General features: G+C 46.5%; 1 protein-coding gene across 2 annotated transcripts in view; it reads left to right on the top strand.

The window, feature by feature from the left end:
• PDSS2 (decaprenyl diphosphate synthase subunit 2) overlaps nt 1-22,777 on the top strand; it is a 275,263-nt gene that overhangs the window by 235,707 nt on the left and 16,779 nt on the right. For both annotated transcript variants that reach the window (XM_058660154.1, XM_058660146.1), the window contains one exon: nt 4,560-4,592. In XM_058660154.1, the coding sequence (XP_058516137.1) occupies nt 4,560-4,592 (33 nt within the window). The remainder of the gene's footprint in view (nt 1-4,559; nt 4,593-22,777) is intronic.

A 22,777-nucleotide genomic window follows, 5' to 3' on the forward strand; every position in this document is an offset into this window, starting at 1 on the left:
TATAGTCTATTTACAAGTAGGAGATAGATGAGAAAGTTAGCATGTGGCATTGTTCAGTGCAAGTTAAATTTATTAAGCACCAACTAATGACTCCACCTTAGCTGTTATGAGCTCTGAAACAAAACATCCAGCTTTTCTAAAACTAGGAGTGAGAAAACTGAATTTTGCTTCCGGAGTTCCCTAAATAGACACTACATAAGCAATACCTGCTTTTTTAAATTGCATATCCACCCACTCATTCAGACACTGACCAAGACATAAGAGCTATGACCAAGAGAGAACATTTCCCTGCTGTCACAGAGCTTAAGTTGTGGTTTATACATGAAGCCTGTCTAAAATCTTGTACCTCCCACAGAGCATGCAGGCGGAGGCTCTTATCTGTTCTGTTCATGACTATTTCTAGTGCCTAAGCAGAGCCTGACTCTGAATAGATTCTCCCTGACCATTTGTTGTATGAGCAACCAATCATCAGGTGTAACTGGAACTGCAAGGCCTCCCAAATTAGCTACTTTACAGAAAGAATATGAGTAGGTAATTTTCAATGAGAAATACTACTTATGCAGGGGACTGGATCCATCATTTGCTTTTTTCTTTAGCCGCTAGGCCACGCCGCCGGGCCCTGCTTTTGTCTTTAAATTGTTACATGTTTATAAACTCTAAAGTTTTTATTTTTCAAATAAAGAGAATAAATTTTTTTAAGATTTTTTTTATTGTAAACTCAGATATATAGAGAGGAGGAGAGACAGAGAGGAAGATCATCCATGTGATGATTGACTCCTCAAGTGACCACAATGCCCAGTGCTTCACCAATCCAAAGCCAGGAGCCAGGAACTTCCTCCAGGTCTCCCACAGGGACACAGGGTCCCAAGGCTTTGGGCCATCCTTGACCGCTTTCCTAGGCCACAAGCAGGGAGCTGGATGGGAAGTGGAGCAGCCGGGATTAGAACCGGCGCCCATATGGTTCCCGGCATGTTCATGCTCAGCCGCTAGGCCACCACGCCAGACCCAATAAATCATTTTTTAAAGTAGATTCGTATCATATACATAGAAAGGTTTAAATATTTTACATTTGTCTTTAAAAATAAATGATTCTTTTAGGTACAAGATAATCATAAATAAAAAGGTTGTACAGGACCACAATGCCTGAGGTGAGGTTTTTACAGTTTATTAGAGATAAAGATCTTCCATCTGCTAGTTCATTCCCCCTAATGCCTACAGCAGCCAAGGCTGTATCAGGCTGACTCCAGGAGCCAGAAATCAAATCTGGGTCTCCTGTGTGGGTAGAGGAGCCCAGACACCTGAGGCATTACCTGCTCCCCTTCAGTGGTGCACAGGAGCAGGAAGCCGGATCACAGCAGAGCCAGGACTCAAGCCCAGGCTCTATAATGCTGTAGTCTGTTCACGTTATGGCACCACTGGTGATGGTGCTGTCACTTTACATACACTTCTACTCTCAGCTTGCAAAACATTGCAGAACTAATGTTGAGCAGATATAGATTGTGACATTTCTCTGCCAGGTGAAAGGGTAGTGGCCCAGCTAGAACTGCAAAGTAAAAGGAGAGCTTCAAGTTTGAAAGTAGCTTGTAGGTAAACCTGAGTAGTTCGTAGCACTGGAGTTCTCTAAAGTGATTTGTCTAATAATAAATTATGAATTAAGAAAAAAAGGTTTTACAGAAATTTCCAGGAGAGCTGCTACTCAAGTTGTTCCTGTCACAGCTTTATATTCACTCTTTCCTGAAGAAACTGCTGTTGGATTTTTTTTTTCCAATGGAAATCCCAGGAGTTGGCTTAGTGCCCCCAAAAGGAAAAGCCGACCCTCAGTCATTACAAATTACATAGTTTCTCCACAGCTCACCTTACAGTATTAAAATACCTGTGTTCCTTAACAAAGCTAGAACCATTTTCTGTGTTCCTAATAGGCCCTGTGCATTAAACTTGAAGCTCTCCTTTTGATTTTGCAATTCTGGCTGGGCCACTACCTTTCACCCAGCAGAAGTGTTCTACTGGGAATGATGGCAGAGAAATGCTACATATACAACCTCTATCTGCTCAACATTAGTTCTGCAATGTTTTGTAAGCTGAATGAGTAGAAGCGTATGAAAAGTGACAGCACCATCACCACAGCGTTGCCATAACATGAACAGACTGAAACACTGGAAAATGAGAATGTTGAGAGAGCAGAAACAAAGAGGAGCTCTGGTTAGGACAAATGTACAATTGTTAGAGAGGATACACTAATTTTTATATATTTTCATTTTGCTTGAGAGACAGAGCAACAGGAAGGAAGGGAGGGATCTCACATTCAGTGCTTCACTCTCCAAATGCCCGTGATGGTCACATCTGGACCTGGCCAAAGCCAGAAACCTCAAACTCAATTCATCTTGTACATACGTGGCCTGGATCTAAGTACTTAAGCCTTCACCTGCTGCTTCCCAGGATGCGTGTTAATAGAAAGCTGGAATTAGTTGCAGACCACAGGGCCTCCAATGTGGGATGCAGGCATCCCAAGCAGCGTCTTAACTGCTGAGCCACACAGCCAACCTGAAGACCCTTAGTTAGTGCTGTAACTGAACAATGCATGGTCATCAGCAAGAGCCAAGGAGAAGGATGGCAAATGGAAAGAGTGGAATACTTGCGACCTCAGGATCAACTTCAGTGTCAGATGCCAGTTATCCTAAAATGAATTTCAGAATCATTTGGGATTTTGAGAATCCAAAACAGATTGTGAGCATGTTGCTATTTAAATTTTTGGTCTCCAACCATCTGTGGAACGGATGGTCCTAGAACAAAGTCCGGGGCATGTTTGTCCAGCATCAAGGTGGCTCACTGAAGTAGGGATGTGGCTGACAAACGTTTTCAGGGCTCCCTGCCACTCCTACAGGAGTTACTGTGTAGTTGGAACAGATTTTAATATAACCAGAATTACTGGACTCGTCATGGTGGCCTAGTGGCTGATGTCCTCTCCCTGCATGCTCCGGGATCCCATATGGGTGCCAATTCATGTCTCAACTGCCCCACTTCCCATCCAACTCTGTGCTTGTGACCTGGGAAAGCAATAGAGGATGCCTTAAAACCTTGAGACCCTGTGCTTGCATGGGAGAATTTGAAGAAGCTTCTGGTTCCTGGTTTCAGATTGTCTTATTTCCAGCTATTGCAACTACTTGGAGAGTGCACCAACGGACAAAAGATCTTTCTCTCTGTAAAATTAGACTTTCCAATAAAAATTGTTTTAAAAAGATCTTAAAACAATTACTTTATTTTTTGAAAAGGTACATAAAAGTAAAACTGGACCAAGAATGCTACTACCCTGGCTTTAAAATTTCTGCAAGAACTGACTCATGCTGCTTTTGCTACACTGTATCTCAGCACCAAGTTCGAACTCTTCTTAGTTCACTGAAAGTCTTAGATCTCTGAAAACATTTGACTGGAAACCCTACATTGTTTTTTAATAGTATATTGATTTCAGAGGGCTTTAGTGTCATTGGAAATGTCCAAATCACAATCTTGGAGTGGTTTGTGATAACCTCAGTAGCTCTGAAAGAGGTATAGAATATTCCACAAGAAATATTCTTGCCAAAATGTATTATCTAAATCTAAGCAAGCTTTTGTAGACCCAACTTGCAGCTTACAAGCCAAACACAGACAAGCTAAATGACACAACTCATAGGACAACTTAAAGAGACCTTTTTTCATAAGAGAGCTGTTCTGGTCTCCAAAAGTGACTGGTTTCCATGAAAAGACATTAATGGCTTTTATTTTCCTTTTATGAAAAACCATGAGGAATTGGTTGAGATTTCAAAAGCTGTGAGGAAAAACATTAAAAGGTGAAATCTGTGAATCTTGATGAATTCTGATCTGGGGGGAAGAGCTACAAAAGATACTCCTGAAAAAATGGGGAAATGAGTTGTGTGTTAGATAGTGGGTTAACAGTGAGTAAATATGGGTTATGTGTTGGATAGTATGGCGTTATTGTTAGTTTTTAAAATTTAATAGTGGTCATGTGAAAAATGCTGGGGGCACAAAATGGTGCGATGAAGAACATGATGTCCAAGTTTAAGCAGAGTGTGCTTGTTGTCCTGTTCTCTCAACTCTTCCATATGTTAGAATCTAAATGTGGAGAGATCCACCCTCTGGTTCATTCCCCAGTTGGCTCCAACAGCCGAGGCTGAGCCAGGCTGAAACCAAGAGCCAGAAGCTTGTGTGTCTCCCTTGTGGGAACAGGAGCCCAAACACTTGGGCCATTATTCCATACTGCTGACTCCATGAATTCTTCAAAAGTTTTCAAAATTCTTTTGCACCAAAATAAGCTTATCTTTTAATTCTATTTTTCCATAAACTTCATGAAATACTGTTGTGTAAGGTTTAATCTGTGTCTGTATGTATTCTATTGATGTAAATATATATGTATATATATATACACACACACACACACACATATATATGGGAGGAAAGAAGAGGAAGAAAAAATTGAGTTCTGGTCTTTGAGAGGCAAAAGTTACAAAAGCATGAAATAGTTCATGAAGAATTAACAAGCCAATCTTCCTTTTCTTCTATTCCAGGCTCAAGAAAAGGGAAGATTAGACTACGTGAAGGTATGTAGATTTTATACACAGTGCTCAGTTTTAGATATTTAAATTTGGTGTTTCCATTTATATTTGAAAGATCCAAAGAGAATCATCTCATTCAGAGCTGAGTGACATTTCCTGTTAAGCAAAAGACAACAGCAGCAAGTCTAAGAATCACTGAATATTTAATGTATTTACTGAGTGCCTTTTTTATTGCAGACACTGTATTAGGTCTTAGGAATGCAACAGTGAACCAGAGCAAATCATTCTGGATATTTATAATCCAATGGGGAAAATAGGCAATTAATATATCCATAATATATGCTATATATTATATATATTTATTACATAATGTATGATTTTTTAAATTATTTTTTAATAATCTTACTTAGTTGATTAGGGTACAAAGGGTTAAGGGCTACAGGGTGAAAGTGGGCAATACCATTGTTTCCACACTAATATTATCATTTTTTCCCTGTACCTGGGATCAGGGGAGAAACAAAGGGAAAAGCCCCACCCAGCCTCCCACCCATCCTAGATCCCCAATGTGAGGCGTGCTCCGAGGATCCTGCTCAGGCAGTTTTTATAGTTCATCAGTTCTGGATTGCTACCAATCTCTCAGTTCCAATCGCAGTGAAATCTATTCAGAGTCCACTGGCAAACATAGTCTCTTTTTTTTTTTTAAAGATTCATTCATTTTATTACAGCCAAATATACAGAGAGGAGGAGAGACAGAAAGGAAGATCTTCCATCCGATGTTTCACTCCCCAAGTGAGCTGCAACGGGCCGGTACGCGCCAATCCGATGCCGGGAACCTGGAACCTCTTCCGGGTCTCCCACGCGGGTGCAGTGTCCCATTGGGCCATCCTCAACTGCTTTCCCAGGCCACAAGCATGGAGCTGGATGGGAAGTGGAGCTGCCAGGATTAGAACCGGCACCCATATGGGATCCTGGGGCTTTCAGGCGAGGACTTTAGCCGCTAGGCCACACCGCCGGGCCCCAAACATAGTCTCTTTATGGTTGGGGTTCTAGGATCAGCAGTTCGGTTGAAGGGATTTCCAAAGAAACTTCATCTGAGATGATCCCAGACCTGGTTCTTGCGTGAGTTTGCTAGTACAGACTCCAACACCGTCCATCACACCAGTCAGCTTATGCACAGCTTATGCAATTGCTGGGTCAGTTCTGTTTCCAGCCCTGTCTTCCTCGTGAACCAACGGGTATTATAGTCCAACTCAACCCTTCCCACTTCATACTCGGTCCTCATACAAATCAGTGGGAGCTGCAGCCTGGTTGGGGATACTCCCCATAACCCGTACCAGGCCTGCCCCCTATCCTGGTTTCTATGCTTGCCAGTTTGTACCACAGACTTGTTCAGTCTGTCCCACATCCCATTTAGCTCTCGTACATGTCAGTGGGCATTGAAGCCTAGTTCAACCCAACCAACCTACTATCCAACCCACACACATGATGTTGGGTGCCTTTCTATCTGGCCACCCCTGCCCCTGTCCTGGTTTTCGTGCTGTTCAGTCAGAGTGGTAACCCCAAGGGAGGTGCCCACTATTTCCCTTCTAGGCCACACCCACTCCCATATTGTGCACTCTCCAGGTGGTTCTGGCATTTGACTTGACAGAATTAGCTCCCAGTGCCAGCCTCTGCCAGCTGATGCTGTGGCTAAGCCCAACCAACCCTCACCCACTCTAATTTTTGCTTGCACCAGTCAGGACAGTCAGCCCACCGTGGCCCTTCCCTTATCTAGCTCACATGAGGCCCACAGGTGTTATAGCCCTGCCTAGTCTGTTCTGCTCCCATCCCAACTCACGCTTTCCAATGGAAGTAGTTGTCCAACGGGGAGCCCACATTCCTCTGTTGGCTCTGCCTCCTCCTCCTGGTTTTCACATGTGCTGTTGGAGCACTGCAACCACATCTGGTACGGCTCATCTCACCTTGGCATTCCTTAATGTGTACTGGTATTTGTCACAACTGAACCTGGCCCGAACCACACTCTGTTCTGGTGCTTGGATTCGCCAGTGGATGACGAGAACTGATTCAGCCTGGTCTGCCCCCAATCTATGCCAAATGTATGCCAGTGGGGAACTTTCCATGGCCTATTCTGGGCTGTTTCCTTTCATGCTTCTTGCACTTACCTGCAGGGACTGTGTCCTGCTAGAGAAGATGCCCAGGCTCTTCCATCAGAACCTCTCCCAGTACCAGATTTCGCGCATACCAGTGGGTCCATGAGCCAGCCCTACTCAGTTCACCTCCTGTCCTAGCAGGAACAGTGGCTTTTCCTGACTGGCCTTCAACCCAATCTGGTTCTTACTGTTGGATGTTTCAACCCAGCAACGGCTTGTCCATACCCACATATAACTCACACATGGTAAAGTAAAGGCTGAGACCTAGCCTAGTCTGTCACACATCTCCCCTGGTCCTCCAGAGCACAAGATGGTGTTGGAGTCTAGGCCAGTTTGGTGCTTCCAGTCCTAGTCCACACTTGTGCCGTATCCTGATTAGAACGTAGCCCCCATTGCAGCCCATGCGCTCCTTGATGGGAAACTCAACCCAGCTAGGGTGTCCCCTTAACTCCCCAACTGGGCCTATTCCCAGCCTTAGATCACGTGAAGGCCAGTGGTTGCTCTGACTCAGCTTGGCAGAGCCCCTCACCTGTCCTGGCCCCTGCCTTAGATGCTGTGGCTTAGCATCCCTGTCTCACACAGATCAGTAGGTGCAAGGGCCTACTTGACATGACCTGTACTCCAACCTGATTTCTGTTGTTTCTTGTGAGTTAAGGTTTGCTCGGCCCTGCCCATTCTGCCCCCTTCCAGTGGCAGCGCGGCCCACCCCACATCCTGTTTTAGGATGCATATTTGGATGCTGCTGCCTTGACCTGCCCAGACTGTTGTGGGTTCATTTACCCGTGAGTGGTGGCAGGTGCCATGGTCACACCTAGCTTAGTCCATCGCAACCCCAGCTTGCGAGCTAACCAGGGGGACTTGTATTACCACAGGATTGGGCCCACACAACCCCACAGAGTCTACCCCCAGACCAAGTTCTCTCGCGTGCTGGATAGAGTCTTGACCCTGCCAAATGTGACCGCCCAGTCGGGCAATGGTACCTAACCCTGCCAAACAGGCCCCCATCCATAGCTTTGGTGTGGACTGGTGTGTGGCCCTCAGTGATGTTGTATGCTACCAGCCCATCTCTGGATTCCTAATTGGGCTGGTGAATCTGTCTAACCCAAATTATCTTCTGGATACTTCCCTCCAAACCATCTGGTCTCAGTCCCCATGCATGCCTGAAACTTTCATGACCCTGTCACTGCGAATCATCCAAAATTCATCTCACCTACACTAAAACTGGCCTTAGTCATGGGTGTCCCCAGTCAGCAACTACGTATCTTAAAAACCCCAGAGTTCACCGCCAGGCGGCCAGCAGGCAAAGCCTGGCACCACTTGGTGCACTGGCTGCCCAAGGCCAGGGACTCATTCACTGCCTTCTGGCAGTGTCTTTTGCTTGAGTCCCCAGCATTGGGTCCGACCCAGCAGGGGCACCCCCCACAACCGCCACACTGCAGGGAGCTGCAATTGCCCCCAACCCCAAAGCCCGAACCCATAATGTATAATTTAATGTTAGATGCTGGTACACGCTATAAAGAAAAATAACCAAGGTCACTAAGCATTGTTGAATATAAGCCTGTGGCTTGGACACAGAAGTGGACTTCCAGCCCAATCAGATAATATCTGAGAAGCACCGTACAGGACTCGCTCAAACTCCTAAAGGAGAGAGTTCACATCACCTGTGCAGCTTTTGAAAACACACGTGCCTGGGTACTAATGCCTTATAGCCTCTTTCACTAAGATCAGAATTCCCTGATGCAGAGAGCAGGGCAGGGGGCAAGCTGGAGGGGTTTGAAAAAAGTCTCCCCGGATCATCGTGACAGAGACTGCAGAAGCCAACATCTTGAGTGTCACTGCAGGCTTGGGAGCACAGTTGGGTCACATTCTGTTTTCCTCTCAGGAGCAAGTAGAATATGTAGCAGGTGTGTGGCATGCACACAGCTGCTTGGCTGTACAGAAGCATGCCAGCCAGCTGATTGATGCAGCAATCAGGAAAATCTAGGAAGGAGGAGGTAGCGGGCGTTAGGACACCTGTACTCCAGAGACGAGGAGGAAGAAATGTGACCCAGAAAGACTCTGCTCGCAGCAGAACAGTGGAAACCCACAAAATCCTGTGCCGATCTGGATTGGTGCATGCCTGGTGGTGACCCAGTTTGCGCATCCACGGCTCTCTTTGCCTTTCTCGAAATGCAGTGTCTCCTTCTGTATGATGCACAGTCTTTAGCCTCCTTCGAGAGTAAACTGGGAAGCAGAGGCACGGCTAAGCTGAAGGCTCCCAGACTTGTCGCTCTGCAGTGCATGTTTGCTGAACCCCATGCCATAACTAAGCACACACTCTGGACCTACCTTAGGGTCTGCAGTAGGCATACGAGCCGAGTGCGTCTTCAACTCAAGCCAGAACTCTCCTGCCTGTCTCTGTGGTTTTCCAATTACCTTATATTTTAGAGCAGTTTTGGGTTCACAGCCAAGTTGGCTGAAAAGCTTGGAGCAGTCGAATACATAGCCGCCCCTGCTAATGTATCCCACACCAGAGCAGTGGATGCATTTGTAGCCATGCATGAGCCACCACTGGCACTTCCCCATCCAGCATCCATCCATCCATTCTTCATGTTAACATTCATCTCAGCTCTGTGGCTTGGCCTGTTGACCTAGTCTCTGTCCTGTTGCTGCCACTGTTGACTCTAAAGCACTCGCCGGGTGAGAAACTGCAGCACCTCCCTCCCCCTGTGTTCTGTGGGCAGATCACACCTGCTTTGTTTTTTTGGGGGCGTTTTTTTTGTTTTTTTTTTTTAAAGATTTATTCATTTTATTACAGCCAGATATACACAGAGGAGGAGAGACAGAGAGGAAGATCTTCCGTCCGATGTTTCACCCCCCAAGTGAGCCGCAACGGGCCGGTGCGCGCCGATCCGAAGCCAGGAGAGCCAGGAACCTCTTCCAGGTCTCCCACGCGGGTGCAGGGTCCCAATGCATTGGGCCTTCCTCAACTGCTTTCCCAGACCACAAGCAGGGAGCTGGATGGGAAGTGGAGCTGCCGGGATTAGAACCGGCGCCCATATGGGATCCCGGGGCTTTCAAGGCGAGGACTTTAGCCGCTAGGCCACACCGCCGGGCCCAATCACACCTGCTTTGTACCCTGCCGTTTTCCAAACCAGAGCCCCTCCTCATGGCCTCTCTCCCATTGTTCTCATGCCTGGTCCCTTCATCTGAACCATTATAAAGCCCAGGCTCCTTGCCTCTCTTGTCCATGCAGACCTTCCCAGCCAGAATGTCTAACTACATCACAGATCACAAGGTATCAGCTTCTCCAGCTCAGTGCCCTCCAGTGGCTCCCTGTTGTTTGTGTAGCACCTGCAGGGCTTGCTTGGGCCAGCGTTCCTGGAGTAGTGATCATGCCTCCTGGAGAGATCAGCTTCGTCACCACCCTCTGCTCCAGCAGCACCCACGACCGTGATAGGGAATCACTTACCATCCTCTTGCTGTGCCCACTGTTGGGAATGCCCTTCCCCCTTTTCCTGGCCCCCTCTGCCCACTCATCCTCAAAGGAAGCTTAGTTTAGTTTCACCTCCTGTAGGAAGTCCTGAGCTGGAATAAGTGCTCTCAGCTCAAGATGTGTACATGATCAGTTTACAGAAAGATCATAAATTGTGAGTTCTCCCAGGATAGTGTCTGACTCTTGTTTGTATACCTGACACCTCAAACAGCGCTTGGTACTTGGTTAATTGTTGAGTAAGTGAGTGAGCAAGTAAGAAGGTTGGTGCTATGGTACTGTAGGCTAAGCATCCGCCTACCTATTGCACCAGCATCCCATATGAGCACCAGTTCGAGTCAACTGCTCAACTTCTGATCTAGGTCCCTAATTATGGGCTGGGAAAGTAGCAGAGAATGGCTCAAGTCCCTGGGCCCCTGCGCATCCTTGTGGAAGACCCATAGGAAGCTCCTGGCTTCTGACTCTGGACCAATTCAGCTCCAGTGTTGGCTTTTTAGGAAGTAAACTACCAGATGGGAGATTCTATATGTGTGTCTCCTCTCTATAACTGCCTTTTAATTAAAAAGAAAAGAAAATAGAAGGAGACCAGTGCTGTGGCACAACAAATTAAACTACCAGCTGTGGTGCTGGCATCCCATATGGGCACCAGTCAAAGATCTAGCTACTCCACTTCCGATCCCGCTCCCTGCTAATGCTCCTGGGAAAGTAGAGGAAGAGGGCCCGGCAGCGTGGTCTAGTGGCTAAAGTCCTCGCCTTGAAAGCCCCGGGATCCCATATGGGCGCCGGTTCTAATCCTGGCAATTCCACTTCCCATCCAGCTCCCTGCTTGTGGCCTGGGAAAGCAGTCGAGGACGGCCCAAAGCTTTGGGATCCTGCACCCACATGGGAGACCTGGAAAAAAGTTCCTGGTACCTGGCTTCGGATCGGTGCAGCACCAGCCGTTGTGGTCACTTGGGGAGTGAATCTTCGGATGGAAGATCTTCCTCTCTGTCTCTCCTCCTCTCTGTATATCTGACTTTGTAGTAAGAATAAAAAATTTTTAAAAAATCTTTGTAAGGAAAGTAGAGGAAGACAGCGCAAGTGCTGGGCCACTGTACTCATGTGAGAGAACTGGAGGAAGTTCTAGGCTTCTGACTTTGGCCTGGCTATGCAGCCATTTGGAAAAGGAGCCCACAGATGGAAGATTCTCTTTCTCTCTCTGTAAAACTTTGCCCTTCAATTAAATTTTCAAATTCTTTAAACAATTAAAAGATGAAATAGAAGACATCTGAAGTAAATTGGGAATATGTAAATTGCATCAGTAAAATATGATATCTGGGCTGTGATCTCAATGAAGAGAGAGAAAGAAAGCTTTTGAACTAGGGTGAAGGTTTCAGCAGGTAGTAAAAAACTGCTTAGGAAGCTTGTAGTAAGCCAGTCTGCAGAGAAAGGATGGGTGTCACTGTGGTGTTGGAAGCAAGCTAATACACGAGTGAACCAGTTAGGGGATAAATTGGTTGCTTATTTATAACTCAAAGGATGCATCTAGGGTTGCTAATTGTGGAAGCATAGGAAAGTGGAAAAGAGAAAAACTCCAGTGCACAGGTTAAGAGCACCCCTGGACCAAGCATGGCTCTGTCACCGACTCACTGCAAAATCAGACCATCTGTCTTTTGTCCTCCCTCGGTTGGTTCAGCACTAAGTGAGCCATGGAGCATTATGCTGTTCACTCTCCTAGGCACATTCCAAATAGGAAGAGACTTTCTTTAAGGCTTATTTTCATTGTCTTGAGAGTCAACAGCTTCCTCTGCTTCACTCTCTAGATGGCCACCACAGGCAGGGTGGGGCCAGGTCAAAGCCAGAATCCAGGAACTCCATTTCGCTCTACATTGTGGGTGGTAGAGGCCCGAGGACTTAAGCCAGTATCAGCTACCTCCAGGTACATTAACAGAAAGCTGGATGGCAAGTCCAGCAGCCTGGACTCAAACTGGCCCTCCATATTGGACGCAGACATCACAAGCAACAGCTTAATAGGCCACTCAAGTCTGCTGCAGTGCCAGCACAGACTCAGCCTTCATCCACCCAGCTGGCATCTGTTTACTGTTTACTACATCCAGAACACCATGCCGGTGCTAAGATGTCTGCCGTGAACAAGACGGCCAGGGCCTGGACGCAAACCTCCTTGTTTCCAGATGCTACCACCCCTTGCGCTCTTCTACCTTCCCTCTTATCACATGCATGGTCCAATAAGATCAGGGTTTATTGGCTTCTTTCTTCTGAGATGTAAGAATCTTGAAAGGTAGGAGCCCCAGTAGCCTCACCAGTGACTGCATCTCCCTCCCAGCACGGGTTCACACATAGGAGTGGCTGACAGGACTGTTGCGTCCGTATCACATCAGAAGTGCAGAAGGCTGTGAGAGGTCTGCGATCAAATACTGTGGATTCCCATTAGCCACTTTAAGGATGTATTGACTACGTAAGATAGATACAATCCATGTCCGTGTTGCCCAGAGTTACCATCCCATAGTGCTCATGCCCAAAAACCAAGACCCATCCCCAACCCTTGAACTTGTAGGGCTCTTCTGATAAAGACCTAAACCACCTTGTCTAGACTGATTGAGCTAATTAATTGAGACCCTGTCATTTGTACACAGGCTTACACCCACAGAAAATAGGGGGAAAAATGAGACCTTCATCTATCAAGTAACATGGAGATGTCTGTGGGGCATAGCTCTCAGTGTTATCCTCTATGATGGCTGTTGCAGGCACTCAGGAACACATCATGACCCAGGGCCTCTCATCTCTGCTTCCTGTAGTCTCGCTGCCCGTGACACTCTAACCAGAGTGCCCAGGCCTCCTCTGCTGGGCTTATCGGTAAAACAGTGTTTCAGAAACTCTGTGACTGTCTCAAGAAACTCTTGTGAAATGCGTTTGTAACTGAGCATCTCGTTATTTCCAAGCAATGAATAGTTTCCCAAAAGCCACCTTTTGTCTGGGAAAAAAAAGTCAGATTTCAAGAAACCTCAGAGCATCATTTTGGTCATGCACTCTGTGGCTTCATTTGCCATCATACTCACACTGTCGACCTGCCTAGCGGGAAAGCAGGGCAGAGCAGGGAAGAAGCTATCGTTTCAAACCCTATCCCAGCTGGATCTACTGGGTGTTTGTCACGTTCAGCACAACAGTGGCCTGGTCCTCAAACACTCAGATAAGAAATTGAATTACCTTTTAATTGAGTTGCTGTTGAGGTAGAGCCTGGATATGGAAGCTTTCTACTGCAGTAGTGCCTCTCATCCTGAGATACCAAACACACTTGACAGCTGTTCATTCATTAAACAGCTCCCCCTAATTCTGAAAGTAATCATCCCAGAAGCTAGAATCCCTCTGCCCCCTACTAAACTCACCCCTGAAGGTAGGGAGAGAGAGAGAAAGAGAAGCCATTTCACCACGTGAGGCAGTTGCACCTTGGTCATTCCCAAGCTGGGAAAACAAGGAACATCTTGCTGACCTCGTTAAAACTGCACAAGCTTTATTAGACAGAAAGTAATTCCCAGAAGCTAATTGTAGCCAGAAAAACTGATGCTAACAGTTTTGCTCTTATGCATGGTGCATTAATTACAGTGATGGTCTGTCGCCCAGGGTGTGTGCGTGTCTCTCAGACCGTAGCATGTTCCTTGGGCTTTCGGCCCCCAGGGTAAGCCCAGTGGATGGAGTTTGGAGCTAGAGAAGAGTGCCACCTATTGAATTGCAGGGAATCTTGGATATGCATGGGTGGGGACTGGTGGAGAAGCCACTCAGACCACATTCACACTTGGTTTGCTATGGTAACTAACGTGAATGTCCAAAAGAAAATGAATATATTGACTCCTGGCTTAGAAAAACCTCTCGCAACGTCTGTGTGTTTTTCCCAGCTGGAGCTAAGCGTCTGCCTGTAGTGGAGCCCACTGCTACTTGAAACAGGCATGCTGCTAGAAGACGGTGGCAGATGGTATTTCTGCCACTTCAGGCAAAACATGGCACCTATGGTTCAACTTTGTACAGTCTTCATTTTTAATATTCAAAATGCTTGTTTAAATATCTCCATCATAGAGACACAGACTTTTCTATCATTTCTTTTTAACAATTGGCTTGAGATACTCAAAGATGAGTGAATATCACAGGATCCGTACAGACCTTGTTCAGCACTGTAGGGCCGGCCTCCTCTGCATTCTTGCACCCAGTGCCTAGGGCTGTGCTTTTACAACAGGCTTTGGTATGCATGCTGATTGGGACACAATGATGGCTTACGCTTGTGTGCATTGTATTTATCTCTGGTCTGTACTACACATTTCATAGATTTTGCCCCAAGACTCGGAAGAGCAAAGTGAATTTTGTGTTTTCCTTAACATCCTCTTACAGGGTTCATGGTAAGCACAGAGAATCAAGGTTCTGTACTCAGGAAAGAAAGCTCTTGGCAGATAGCAATTCTATTTTTTTTTTTAAAGATTTTATTATTATTATTGGAAAGCTGGATATACAGAGAGGAAGATCTTCCATCCGATGTTTCACTCCCCAAGTGAGCCGCAACGGGCCGGTGCGCGCCAATCCGATGCCGGGACCAGGAACTTCTTCCGGGTCTCCCACACGGGTGCAGGGTCCCAAAGCTTTGGGCCGTCCTTGACTGCTTTCCCAGGCCACAAGCATGGAGCTGGATGGGAAGTGGAGCTGCCGAGATTAGAACCGGCGCCCATATGGTTTCCGGGGCTTTCAAGGCGAGGACTTTAGCTGCTAGACCACGCCGCCGGGCCCCAGATAGCAATTCTTTAAGCATCTCTTTCTCTGGCTGAATGCATGAGGCATTTTCTTAGAAGGAGGGGGGGCCTTTGCTGTCATTTTACCTGACTTTGCCAAGGGTTCCTGAGCCGCCAGTCCTGGCCCTGCCCTCCTTGGCCTTTCAAGCATCAGCTCCCAGCAGCTGCTGCCCTCCTCTGTCCTCCCCACCCCCAGACGTCCTCACACATTTTGTTTTATTATGAAATACATTTCCATAGGGTACACATTTAAATTCTTTTCCCACCAGCCAGTGGTCATGCCCATAGACATTTGCATATGCATACTCATATATCACCACTCTCCTGTAAGAAGAAAAAAGAGAGAGAAGGACCTTTCCCCTCTCGTGGTTGTCTCTGCTCCTGTGCTTGCCCTTCTGGTCATCTCTTCTTGGTATTAAACGTAGCTGCTATAGCCATTTTGCTCCCTATAAAATCCAAGAGTCTATTCCTTTTAAAACCTTGAGTGTGGACATTTCTTTGGTTAGCATTATTGTTCTCCTTTCTCAGACAAAGCCAGACTCCTGCATTTATTTATTTATTTTGTTTTGGCAGACAGTTCGAGCTGCTCGTTCTTTCCCATAACCCTAGCTAACTGGCTCGGAGACTCTCACGTTGGCACATTGAGAGAACAGATGTTGCTGTGTTTTCTCTTCCCAGTACCCCCTTCTTGGGCAGATGCTGCCTCGCCTACCCGAGAACCGTACATTACCTCCTTTGGTAAAATACGCCACACATGGTCACTGTTGAGGCGAAGCATCCTGCTTCCTCCAGCCTCCCAAAGAGGGCTTCACCTTTGGGATTGCTGTTTTAGCGAGAACACTGGAGATTGGATGGGTACACTAACCCTCCCGTTTCTTACTAAATAAAGCGCTACTGGTGCAACTAGGAATTTGTTTATAGCAGAATTTAAAGGGGAACAAAATGCAAATGCAATTGTTATATGGGCACAACTATGTAAAATTTTATATACCCCATAAAAACTGGAAGGCAATATGTAAAACTACAAATAAAGGCTCTGCAGTGATAACATTTTAGCATGTTTTGAAAAAGAAATGCTTTATACCCTTTCCTTGGAAGTGGAACTTTTTTCAGAGTATAACCTAAGTGAGTAAGAATTGACAAGTAGTCTGGAATCATACTTGTCATGAACATAACCAGAATTTAATTGCAGGTTCCTCGAGAATTGCTTACTTATACATTAGCAGGCAGAAATGCGCAATTGGAAAATGTAAATTTTGAACTCTGTGGATGTTTGTGCTGGGTCCTAAAGAGTCATTGAAGGATCAGAGGATGACTGAAGAAACCTAGGCTGCCGAGCAGGCCTTGTGGGCATCAGGCTGGTGGCCTGCCAGTGAGGAGAGGCCCCAGGAACATCTGCTGCAACTGCCACCACGAAGTTCTAAACCCCCCCCCCTCGCCCTACAGGTGGGGTTTTGGCACAGCAGTTAAGGTGCCACTTGTCACCCCTGCATCTATCAGAGCACCTAAGTTTGAGTCCCACCTGCCCTCCTGAGTCCAGCTTCCTACTAATGCACACTCTGGGAGGTGACAGGTGATGGCTCAAGTGCCTGGGTTCTGCCACTCGTATGAGAGACTCAGCTTGGGTTTCTGCCTCCGGGCTTTGACTTTGCCTAGCCACACTGTGGGTAGCATTTGAGGAGTGAACCAATAGATGAACCAATGGATGGAGCATCCCTCCGTCTCTGCTTCTCAAGTAAATACATAAAAATCTTTTCAAAAAAAAAAAGAGAACGAAATCTACCCCAGGCAGTTATGTTTAAAAAAAAAAAAGGCCCGGCGGCGTGGTCTAGTGGCTAAAGTCCTCGCCTTGAACGCCCCGGGATCCCATATGGGCGCCGGTTCTAATCCCGGCAGCTCCACTTCACATCCAGCTCCCTGCTTGTGGCCTGGGAAAGCAGTTGAGGACGGCCCAATGCTTTAGGACCCTGCACCCACATGGGAGACCTGGAAGAGGTTCCAGGTTCCTGGCATCGGATTGGCGCGCACCGGCCCGTTGCAGCTCACTTGGGGAGTGAATCATCGGACGGAAGATCTTCCTCTCTGTCTCTCCTCCTCTCTGTATATCTGACTTTGTAATAAAAATAAACCTTAAAAAAAAAAAAAAAAAAAAACTCCCTACTGCCTATTTCTCTTAAAAAAAAATAGAGAAATTTGGCCGGCACTATGATGTAGCGTGCCGGGATCCCATATGGGCGCAGGTTCTACTCCCGGAGGCCTCACTTGCTATCCAGCTCCATGCTTGTGGCCTGACAAAGCAGTCAAAGATGGTCCAAAGCCTTGGGACCCTGCACCCACATGGCCGACCTGGAGGAAGTTCCTGGCTCCTGGCTTTGGATTGGCTCAGCTCTGGTCATTGCAGCTGCTTGGGGAGTGAACCATAGGATGGAAGATCTTCCTCTCTGTCTCTCCTCCTCTCTGTATATCTGCCTTTGCAATAAGAGTAAAATAAATCTTTTATTAAAAAAATTTTTTTAAAGAGAGATATAAGGCCCGGTGGCGTGGCCTAGCGGCTAAAGTCCTCGGCTTGAAAGCCCCAGGATCCCATGTGGGCGCCGGTTCTAATCCCGGCAGCTCCACTTCCCATCCAGTTCCCTGCTTGTGGCCTGGGAAGGCAGTTGATGACGGCCCAATGCATTGGGACCCTGCACCCGCATGGGAGACCTGGAAGAGGTTCCTGGTTCCCGGCTTCGGATTGGCGCAGCACCAGCCCGTTGCGGCTCACTTGGGCAGTGAATCATCGGACGGAAGATCTTCCTCTCTGTCTCTCCTCCTCTGGCTGTATATCTGGCTGTAATAAAATGAATAAATCTTTAAAAAAAAAAGAGAGAGATATAAAACCAATTATATGCCAACAGTATTTCATGCAGATGTTTTTTCTGGCAACAACATTAGATTCTCCTTAGTCTATTTAAGTCAGTTGTTGAAACTACATGCTTGTTTTCAAATCCTCTTTAAAATATAATTACTAACGTGATTATAAATAATGGAAAAATAATCAGTTATCAATTTCTGTCTATAATAAGGCATAGAGACTTTTATAGGCATAAATTTTATATTAAAAGTGAATTCTAGGGATAGGCGTCTTGGTACAGTGGATTAAACCATCACTTGGACGCTCCTTCATCCCATATCAGAGCACCAGTTACAGCCCCGGCTGCTCAATTTCTGATCCAGCTCCCTGCCTGTGCACATGGGAAATAAAAAACAATGGCTCAAATACTTGAGTTTCTGTCAGCCATGTGGGAGACCTAGGTTGAGTGCTTGACTCCTGTCTTATCCCTGGCTCAGCTATGGTGGCCATTTGGCCAATGAAAAACTACATGGAAGATCAGTCTGTCTGTGTATGTCTCTCCCTGTCTCTGTGTCGCTCTGAGTTTGATGTGGACTAAGAAGTGTTTTAAAAAGCAGAGTGCTAATCACACAAGCAGTGATCAGTTGTCCTAAATTAGAACTGTGCCTCCTCCTGAGCCCTCCGCACTCGCCTTCTGGACACTGCTTCGTTGCCCGGCGTCAAGCTGGTTTTCCCCCTGCAGGATTTGGAGTGTATTATTTTGCATTTGTCCCCAGTGACTATCATCTTGCTTTGATGATCTGTTCTTCTAATTTTGCATATTATTTTAAAATTAGATTCTTATTCTCTGAGGTGTTAGCAATCCCACACACCTCAGTGGCATCCGGATTTAATGATCATAATCTCCATTCCCCTGTGGGTATGAATAAAATGATTATTTCAGTGTTGGGGCTGGTGCTGCAGCGTAATGAGTTAGGCCACATCTGTAGCACCAACATGCCGTATGGGGGCTGCTTTGCCATATTGTCATTGGTGCAAATTCTGGGTTTTTCACTTCCCTTCCAGCTCCCTGCCAGTGGCCTGGGAAAGTAGTGTATGATGGCCCAAGTGTTTAGGCCCCTGCACGCATATGGAAAACCCAGAAGAAGCTCCTGGCTCCTGGCTTCAGCATGGCCCAGCCCCAGCTGTTGTGGCCATTTGGGGAGTAAACCAACAGATGGCATCTCTCTCTAAGTTAATCTTTTAAATAAATAAATAGGTAAAAAGTTATTTCAGTGTTAAGTCTATGACATCATAAAACATACCATCTTCTCATTGTTAGCCCAAATACTCTTTTTAATATTATTAACTTTTATTTATTTAAAAGGCAGAGTGGCAGAAAGAGGGAAAGATCTTCCATTTGCTCATTCACTCCCCAAATGCGCATGATAACCAGGCTACTGTAGGGCAAAGCAAGGAGTTAGGAACTCCAGCCACTTCATGGCGGGAACCCAAGTGCCAAGGCCGTCATCTCCTGCACTCAGAGCACATTAACAGGCAGCTAGAGTATAAGCAGAAGCAGGACTCGATTCCCAGGCACTCCAAAACAGGATGCAGCCATCCCGAGTGGCAGTTTAACCCACTGCACCTCAAAACCTCAATTCAAATGCTGTTGATACTGTTAAAGTATAAACATGTATAAATCTCTCTTACTTCTCTTCAGACAGTGTATTCTTAATCTACTGATCTTTGGTTTATAATGGTATTCTTGTGGCCTGGGGAAGCAGTCAGGGACAGGCCACAGCCTTGACCCTGCACCCTAGTGGAAGACCTGGAAGACATTCCTGGCTCCTGGCTACGGATTGGCTCAGCTCCAGCTGTTGCAGTCACTTGGGGAGTGAATTATCAGACAGAAGATCTTCCTCTCTGTCTCTCCTCCTCTCTGTATATCTGACTTTGCGATAAAAATAAAATAAATTAAGAAGAACTATGTAATGATATTCATAAAATGTTTAGTTCATGAAACTAACATTTATAGGACAATATCCCACTCTTATAATCTGCTTTTTTTTTTTTTTTTTTAGATTTTTATTTATTTTTACTGCAAAGGCAGATATACAGCACTCCCCAGTTGGCTGCAATGGCCAGAGCTAAACCGATCAGGAACCAGGAACTTCTTCCAGGTCTCCCAAATGGGTGCAGGTTTTCAAGGTCTTGAGCTATCCTCTACTGCTTTCCCAGGCCTCCAGCTGGGAGCTGGATGGGAAGCAAAGCAGCTGGAGCATGAACCAGCCCCCATATGGGATGCTGTGTTTGGAGGTGGAGGATTAGTCAATTGAGCCATAATGCCAGCCCAAAAATCTACCTTTTAAAAACAATTTTTTTTTAAATTTTAAAGGCATATTTACAGAGAGAGGGAAGACAGACACACACACACACACACACACACACACACACACACACACAGTTCTTTCTGCTAGTTTATTCTCAAAATGGCCACAACAGCTGGAGCTGAGCTGGTATGAAGCCAGAAGCTTCTTTCCAGTCTCCCACATGATTGTAGGGGCCTAAGAACTTGAACCATGATCCTCTGCTTTCCCAAGCCATAAGCAGACAGCAAGATCAAAAGTGGAGCAGCCAGGGGTGAGAGCTGCTGCTCATATGAGATGTCAGCACCTCAGATGGAGGATTAGTGTGCTATGCCACCATGCCAGCCCCCAAACGTACCATTTTAAATATCCAGCCCCCTAAAAATGTACATATCTGCATAATATCTAGCCCTAACCAGACAGCTAAGGCAGACTTGGGTTGTCAGTGAGGGTCAAATTTGGCGTGAGCCCGAAATGATGTGTGAGGGCCACCACAGTGCCTGCACATAGTAGGCTCACAGTAAACATTTGTTAAATGTTGTGTGAATGACTCAAGACATCCCACCTGCTTGTGCTTATTTTCTGTTCTTGTGAGTCATAAGGCATATTTTACTCCACTTTCATTCTTCTAAAGATTTATTTATTTTTATTAGAAAGGCAGATTTACGGAGAAAAAAGACCTTTCATGTGCTGGTTCACTCCCCAAGTGGCTGCAACAGCCAGAGCGGAGCCAATCCAAAGCCAGGAGCCAGGAGTTTCTTCTGGGTCTCCCATTCGGGTACAGAGTCCCAAGGCTTTGGGCCATCCTCCACTGCTTTCCCAGGCCACAAGCAGGGAGCTGGGAGGGAAGTGGAGCATCCAGAACATGAACCAACACTCATATGCAATCCTGACACTTGCAGAGAGATAAGCTAATTGAGCCACAGGTCTGGGCCTTCCTCCACACCTCCCAACCCTACCCCCTTCATTCTTATTTCCCCCCAAGTATGCTTTTAATTCAGTGCTATCTCCTCAGTGCCTGACAGCCCCTGGGTTGAAATGAAGATTCAGGGCCCAGCGCAATAGCCTAGCAGCTAAAATCCTCTCCTTGAAAGCTTGGGGCTCCCATATGGGCCGGTTCTAATCCTGGCAGTTCCACTTCCCATCCAGCTCTCTGCTTGTGGCCTGGGAAAGCTGTCAAGGTCAGCCCAAAGCCTTGAGACCCTGTACCCGCATGGGAGACCTGGAAGAAGTTCTTGGCTCGTGGCTTCAGATCGGCACAGCACCAGCCATTGCGGTCACTTGGGGAGTGAATCATTGGACGGAAGAGCTTTCTCTCTGTCTCTCCTCCTCTCTGTATATCTGACTTTGCAATAAAAATAAATAAATCTTTAAAGAAAAAAAAAAAGAAATGAAGATGTAGCTAAGGAAATTTTTTGTCTGGAAAGCCAACCAGAAATGCCCCGCAGGTTGGGTCTAGGGGAGTGCTCTGCACTGCCGGGCCTGCGTTTGTGGTGTGAGGAGCCACTGCGCACAGCGGGCGCCTGGGTGTCTCCCTGCAGCTGAGCCTGTGTCATTGCACTGAAACAGTTAGTGTGTACATCTGAAGGAGGTGCTGTCTCCCCCTGGTAAGGCATCATACAGAAGCATAGGCTTTTCACCATTATTGTTATTTTGCTGTTTGCTTTTGAGACAATTAAAAAAAAAAAGACTTTTGTGTAGATGCTGGAATGTAGACCTGGTAGGTTAGATACATTATATCCTAGAAGCAGATTTCCAGTCCTATTGTGCGCAGAATTAAGGATTTTTGTGATTTCAAGTGGTTTAGTCTACTGATAGCTCTGAGCCATTTAGCTCACATCTGAAGCTGTCCCACTGTGTTTCCCACACACTGCGTGCCCTGTTCAGCCTCCACCTCCCACAGCAGACAGAGTATTGAATCCCGATAACGTGGTCAGCCGTCTCCTGGAGTAACCGAGTGAATGTGGCCCCATGATTTTCAAATAAAATTTTTGCAGTATAAGTAGAGATCACAACATAACTTGGTCGCATCGAAGACGTTACTAAGGATTGTGAGCTCTTGGCCCTTGGTTTCTTCTGGCTTTGTGATAACTCCTCCCTATTCAGTAGATCCCACTAATGCCAAAGCCAGCCAGCTGTCCCTCTAAGGTCAAGCAGTGCACAGTGCGGTGGTGCCTCCTGTGGAAGATTCCCCTATCTGAGACCTAAGGAAATGAGTGGAACTTGGCTGAGTTTGTGCGTTTCTGTTTAGGACAGCTTGTAACCTCTCTGTGCTCTGCTTTTTCTAAGAGGCATGCCACTGTTTGCATGTGTTTTGATGGGCAGTATGTTCAGAACACACCCAAGCACCTTGATCAAATGATTCTCCTGGATGCTGTCTCTGAAACCCCTCATTATACAGAGAGAGCTCGGATCCCCTAACAGCGTTAGCTTCTATCTCTCGGAGTCTGGCTGCTTCCCAGCTCTGCTCGTCCCACTGTGTGTGCTGTTCACACCATACAATTTCTGAGCAGTGCCCAACCCAGAAAGAAGTCATGTGCCAGCTCTAATCTCGCAAGCATCCAGAGATCAGGCGTAGTACTCTTTATCAGTGACTGACCTAGGAATTAGGGTGGCTGAGCCAGTGCAGTAATTACAGTAACATTTTTTAAGCTTGTA

Source organism: Ochotona princeps, chromosome 1 (genome assembly GCF_030435755.1).
Source record: "Ochotona princeps isolate mOchPri1 chromosome 1, mOchPri1.hap1, whole genome shotgun sequence".
Taxonomy (NCBI): Eukaryota; Metazoa; Chordata; class Mammalia; order Lagomorpha; family Ochotonidae; genus Ochotona; species Ochotona princeps.